We start from the raw sequence: 6020 nt of genomic DNA on the forward strand, positions 1-6020 counted from the left end.
CGCCCTTGATTCATGTTGGTAGATGAGGTTGCTTGCTACTCTTTGGACCTGGATGTAATTTCTGGTTTCTTTGGGGTGCTTGTACTGCTGTTTGGTCCTTCAATATATATCTGGGGGCTTTTGCGCAAAAATAAATATAAAGAGGACGTTTATTGATTGTGTAAAAAAGGTATTTAGCTTTGTCCCTTTTCTTCCTCTCTGCTGTGCTTGTCTCGCCTCCCTGTTCCCCGCCTTCTCTCTCTGCGGCAGCAATAAAAATAAAATAAATCTCGCGCAGGCACAGGGAGGAGGACGACGCACGCACCGTCACAAGCAGCTCAATCTCTTTCTCCTTTTCTTTTCTCTGCCTCCTCCCTTATCCCCACGCCCAGGAGACGCGTCTCCGGAGGAGAAAGGAAAGATTTCATCTTTTTTGCCCCCAAGATGTCCTCCCCAAGCAAGCGCCGCGAGATGGACCTCATGAAGCTGTGAGGATCTTGGAAATTGTTTTTCTTGTTGGGTACAAGCGATTGATTCCTTCCTTGGAGGCTCGGTTTTAATCTGATTTTCTTGTGGGGCGGTTCTTGGTTGTTTGCAGGATGATGAGCGACTATAAGGTGGAGATGGTGAACGATGGGATGCAAGAATTCTTCGTGGAATTCCGAGGGCCTACTGAAAGTACGGTCCTTGCGCAAAATCCGGTTTCAATCCTGTTTATTGGGTTCATGATCCGCGTTTATGTTCCCGATTTCTGATCTAGATGTACTGCAAAGCAACTCTGGCGGAAATTGTGAACCCCCTGTTGATCGTATGACAAGTTATCATTTACAAGTGGTTTAGCTCAAGATTTAGGTTTCGTTTGCAGATGAATTGCTCGCTTGTTCATTTGCCCTGGAGCATCTTCGCAATTTGGTGAATTTAAGTACAGTATATTTTTTCTATTGTATGGAAAGAGCGGCTATATTTCTAATCAATTGTGGATGTGTTCTAAATTTGATAGGTATTTATCAAGGTGGTGTCTGGAAGGTTAGAGTAGAACTGCCTGATGCATATCCTTACAAATCTCCGTCAATTGGTTTCATTAATAAGATTTATCACCCGAATGTGGATGAAATGTGAGCGTTTTTACCATCAAATTCTTTTGGTTAGCATAAGTAACAAAATTCGCACTGGTCTGACCTACTTTTTGTTTGCCTGCAAAATGTAGGTCTGGTTCGGTATGTTTAGATGTTATCAACCAGACATGGAGCCCAATGTTTGGTGAGCACTTGCTGCCTACTATTTGTATGAGCACTCCCTGATTATAGGTTCTGTATCTCATCTTATTTTTATTTGGGATTGTTGTAGATCTAGTAAATGTGTTCGAAGTCTTCCTTCCACAACTTCTGTTGTACCCAAATCCGTCTGATCCATTAAACGGAGAGGCTGCTGCGCTTATGATGCGAGATCGCCCTGCTTATGAACAAAAAGTGAAAGGTGATTTGGTTCAACATTGTCCACTATTTGTTATTGATATCGAGTCTTGAGTCTCATTATCTAATCCTTGCTCACAACATTTCTCTACTGATCTATGCCTTTCATATGCCATGCAACCTTGCAAGATTGGAGACACATTTTAGTTATTTTGTTGTCTTTGTTGATATGGCATGCAATATAAGCTAGCCAACTATGAGTATATAGATCGTACAGTCTTCCTTGGTATGCTTGTTCTGTTATGTTGTGTAAACAAAAACATATGAACAACCCTTTGGTTTAACTACTATAAAATATCAATACAACTGGGCGCACTCCATCCTACCTGTTCTATTTTTTGGATAAAGTGCTTGTGCATAGTTCTTAAACTAATTTTGTAGCTTTATCAACAACCATACAGTAACACCGTAACTTGTGTGTTCTATAACATTGTTATTAAGGGAATCGCCAGTTTGCCACTTTAGAGCTTTTATTATTCTAGTGTTTTCTAGACCTTTCCTGGTTGATGTTGAGGCATTTCTCCTTGTCTCAGGTGGATCTTGTCAGATCTGGTTCTTTGCTGTTTTGTGAACATGTTAAGGATCTAATTGGGTTGGTTAGTTCTTTCATCCTAGGGCTGCCAATACAGATGTTCTTCATACTAACATATACAAACTGAAGTTAATTGAATAATTACTACTCCCTCTGTTCTCTTTTATAAGACGTTTTAGACATTCAGACACTGCCTAAATTAGTGCAAAGCAAGCTGTCTGAAACATCTTATAAAAACGAACGGAGGGAGTAGTAAGTAGTAACACATGCTAATCCCCCCCCCCCCCCCCCCCCCCCCCGGCGAGGGACAAAAAAAACCCCATTACAAGATGCCTCATGCTGTGCTTAGAATTGTACTCAAAGGATGCTCGAATCTTATTTCCCATCCTCAATACTATACACAACTTTAGTTATTTGTTTGTCCTATGCCATAGTTTGAACTAATTTTGTAGTTGCTAAGTAATTTGATCATAAACTGAGATGCAATGTTGTACAAGGTGGCCTAGGCAACCATCCACGTAGGCACTTGGCAACCCCTTGCCGCCTTGATATTGCCATAGTCGGCAGGCTATGCACTAGAGCCACCTAGGAGGCGAGTAAATATTCATGTACTTGTGTAGTTGCATGAACATAATTAAAATTGTTTGATGCGAAGAATTTTGAGATAGTAAAAAATGTATTATGAATGTTTGCTCTCGTGGAATACAAGGTATCCCTCAACTCTAGGTGTCAAACTTATGATATTTTATTTTATAACATCTTTGTGTTGAAATTTGCACTGTTGTCTGCTGGGCATTTCGCCTAGACGGGGTAGACACCCTCCTGCTTCCGTCCAAGGAGAGTTAGGTGCTCTTCTGCTTCCCTCCTAGTTCTTTTCTGTGCACTGCAAAAAGGGCAGGTGGAAGTATGATTACTCACCTCAACTAATCATATCGGCTACTTGCTACTTAAACCAATGATGATTAAAGAAATTTCTGATTGATTGGGTGGTGAAACTAAGCTGTCTGTCAAACCGGGACTATGGGCATGCCTAGAGGGGATGATTTTCTCCTGCTAGTACTTCTGTATTTTTCGTCTTTGTTTTTGACCGGGTTTTCAATGTCCTGGAGAAGTATTAGATCATATACATTTTTTTTGGCATATCTTTTAAGTAGGGAACAATATGGGATACTGAAAACATTTTCTTACTCTTGCCTTTTCTATTTCATTTTCAATATGCACATTCTAGTAGTACTTCTTTTGATTGCTCAAATACATATGTGCATTGTTGTGTTTCCCGTTCTATTATTTTAGTTGCTTTCTCTTATTTATGCAGAATTTTGTGATAAGTATGCGAAACCAGAGGATGCTGGCATAACCCCAGAAGACAAGTCTAGTGACGAAGAGGAGCTTAGCGAAGACGAAGATGACTCCGGCGATGAGGATATAGTGGGCAAACCAGATCCTTAGTCACTGCCACAACCCGTTGTATACAATTTTGGTTGCAAAATTTGCAATCAAATTGATCCAGAAAATCTGGGAAAGAGAACTTTGTATGTCATGTAAATAAGTGTACTTGTATCTTATCCAATGTTGTTTTCTTCAGTTTGACCAATTGAATTTGCAGCATTGCATACATTTGCGCCTGTCCGTCTTTGTAGATCTGTGATCTGGTTCATAGAATAAAACAAGGGGTTAGCTTCTCGCTTAATATCATGCTGTGGGCTTTGAAGGGTGATTTGCTTCTGTTTTCGTATTTATTATTTTAACTCCCAAATTCCAGTAATAGTGTTTGTGGCAACATTTAGCTGATGAAGTTCTGGACATGTCTGTTTCAAGTTGAAGCCCCATTGTCAGCAAATTTGGTTGCCAAATTCGCAGACTGAAACTGGGTGGCGGGTTCAAATTTTTCTAGGTTTTGCTCACATTGACTTTTGAACTTCTGCGGAAGATTGGTGGTGAGAGAAAATCTCTTTTGTACTCTTTGTAGAGCATGTTTACCTCGTTTGGAGGCACAAGTTCTTGGGAATTATAGAGAAACATCACCAGCTGTAGCATGAGAACCTGTAAAATCTATCTGGTCCTGCACACAGAAACAACTTTGGGTGTATACACCACAACTTTTATATTCTCAAATGGGCATCTATTTGCATGAAAATTACACATTCACATCTTGTACTAGCATATGCTATATCAATGTCTTTATTTCGCATAAATTGATGGAACAGACCATGCAGCGAGTGTTCCGTACTACATAGTCCTCCCCCATGGTGCCAATTCATCCTTGAATCGTAACTAGCACACAATAATAATTTAATACCAAGAATACATACATTATTTTATTACAAACCGATGAATTCAGTTACATTTGACAATTTGCATAGCTCGAAGCTGCAAAAAATGCTACGCAAAACATGAAAGTAAACTATAGGTTTCCAAAAACGTGATGAAGCATGCATGAATAGCTAAGACTTATCCCTTTAGAATGTCAAAACATACATACGGTTGTAAGATCCACGACCTAAGCATGTGACTACGACATGCACCTAATGATTACGACATGATATGAAACACAAGCATAGTAAATATGTCTAACATCAATAGTAGTGAGAGCTGGATTATTGGAAGGAGCATTCTGAACAACCACCCATGGCCGTAGGTATGCCAATCAATTTGTTTTACTCTCTCCACATGTTTGCATTTATCCACACGACGTCCCTCGTCTTGTTGTCGTGAAGCGCTATTGATACCTACCTATCGAGGTATCGACGAGAGTGGGAAAATGTCTAGGTCTTTAAACCACCTTACCTAACACTGTGGTATCCAATAGTCTCATGTTGGAGCTAGAGCCAAGGATCCTCGAGTGTCGGAGCCCATTTCGAAACAGGATTTTGCCCCACTTTATATATAAAGCAGCAACCGAACAAACTACATGGCAGGACGATACAAGATGGAGAGGCAACTCTCTTGCGAAGTCGACCATAGGATAATCAACACACGCACACCACAATCGACTACGCCACCGAAAGGTAACATAGGAGGAGCTCAGTACAACGCCATGCCACACCCTAGTACACCTAAGCTCCACGACAACGCCCTCAGGAGGGAAACTGACGCAACACGTTGTCGTTGTCGAGTCCACAATGGACAAACGGTTTTCACCGGCACCGGGACACGAAGGGGAGCACCACGACAATGTCCTCAAGAAAGCGGCGCCGCGGCGCCAGAGCGGAGAGCTTTCACCCGGTAGCACCCGCGTGCCACAACGAGGTCTACGGGAGGAACACGATGAGATTAGAACTTGAAAGTGCTAGTTATCGACTAGAGGGATGAATATGTGATTTTTATGAAAAGCTTCGAAACAGTCAGTGTCTTCGAAGTAAGTGGAAGCGAATGGGGATCTAACAAGGATAATGATCAAGGAACTATGCAAGGCATGCAACATAGTGAGGACTAATAGATATGACAAGCATAGACATCATGTATAGAAGGTTGTATCAAAGATAAACACATGCAACTCAAAGACAAATAGATAATCAGATGAATGTCTTCACACACATACGAGCAAGCAAAGGCTTCACAATACAAACTGTATGTAAAGGGAGTGAATGGATAGAACCAGTTGCTAGATGAAGACAATGGATTTGTTAGACCAGTTCCAGCTGATGTGCCAAGTGTACGTCTGGTTAGGGAGGCTAAGATTGAAATGAGAAGACCACGTCTTCATCTTATTCCCCTTGAGCTAACATCACTTAAACCTCGCCCAACCACTCTGGTAAGTATTCAAGATAGACTTCCGAAACCTTCACAAACTTGGTCATCCAGCAATCCGTAGTGACTCTTGGATGCTCTAGACCATGACGCCTAACCTTCTGAAAGATCACAGTCTTCAAATGTAATAAGTCTTTGGCTCTCCGAGAACAGAATGACTTTAGTGATGCTCAAACACACTCGCTCTAGGTGTTTGGGTTTATCCTCACAAGATATCTCTCTTTCAATGTCTTTGAGGTGGATTGCTCCAAAACAACAGAAGCGTGCAATAACTCTAAGCAGCCACC

The 6020-nt window shown here is 41.2% G+C and overlaps 1 protein-coding gene across 3 annotated transcripts; it reads left to right on the forward strand.

Annotated features, from left to right (window-relative positions):
* The first annotated feature begins 200 nt into the window (after window positions 1-200).
* LOC123429951 (ubiquitin-conjugating enzyme E2 4-like) lies at window positions 201-3673 on the forward strand. 3 transcript variants are annotated; one of them, XM_045113919.1, is made up of 6 exons: window positions 201-467; window positions 578-657; window positions 845-1094; window positions 1187-1239; window positions 1327-1455; window positions 3299-3673. In XM_045113919.1, the coding sequence occupies exons 1-6, from the start codon at window positions 424-426 to the stop codon at window positions 3430-3432; spliced, it is 690 nt and encodes a 229-aa protein (XP_044969854.1). In that variant the 5' UTR covers window positions 201-423; the 3' UTR covers window positions 3433-3673. The 3 variants fall into 3 exon arrangements, with proteins under 3 accessions (XP_044969854.1, XP_044969860.1, XP_044969865.1); XM_045113925.1 differs by having other exon boundaries at window positions 204-467; window positions 980-1094; XM_045113930.1 differs by lacking the exon at window positions 201-467 and having other exon boundaries at window positions 581-657; window positions 740-1094.
* The last annotated feature ends 2347 nt before the right edge of the window (window positions 3674-6020 follow it).

This window comes from Hordeum vulgare, chromosome 1H, assembly GCF_904849725.1.
Source record: "Hordeum vulgare subsp. vulgare chromosome 1H, MorexV3_pseudomolecules_assembly, whole genome shotgun sequence".
Lineage (NCBI taxonomy): Eukaryota > Viridiplantae > Streptophyta > Magnoliopsida > Poales > Poaceae > Hordeum > Hordeum vulgare.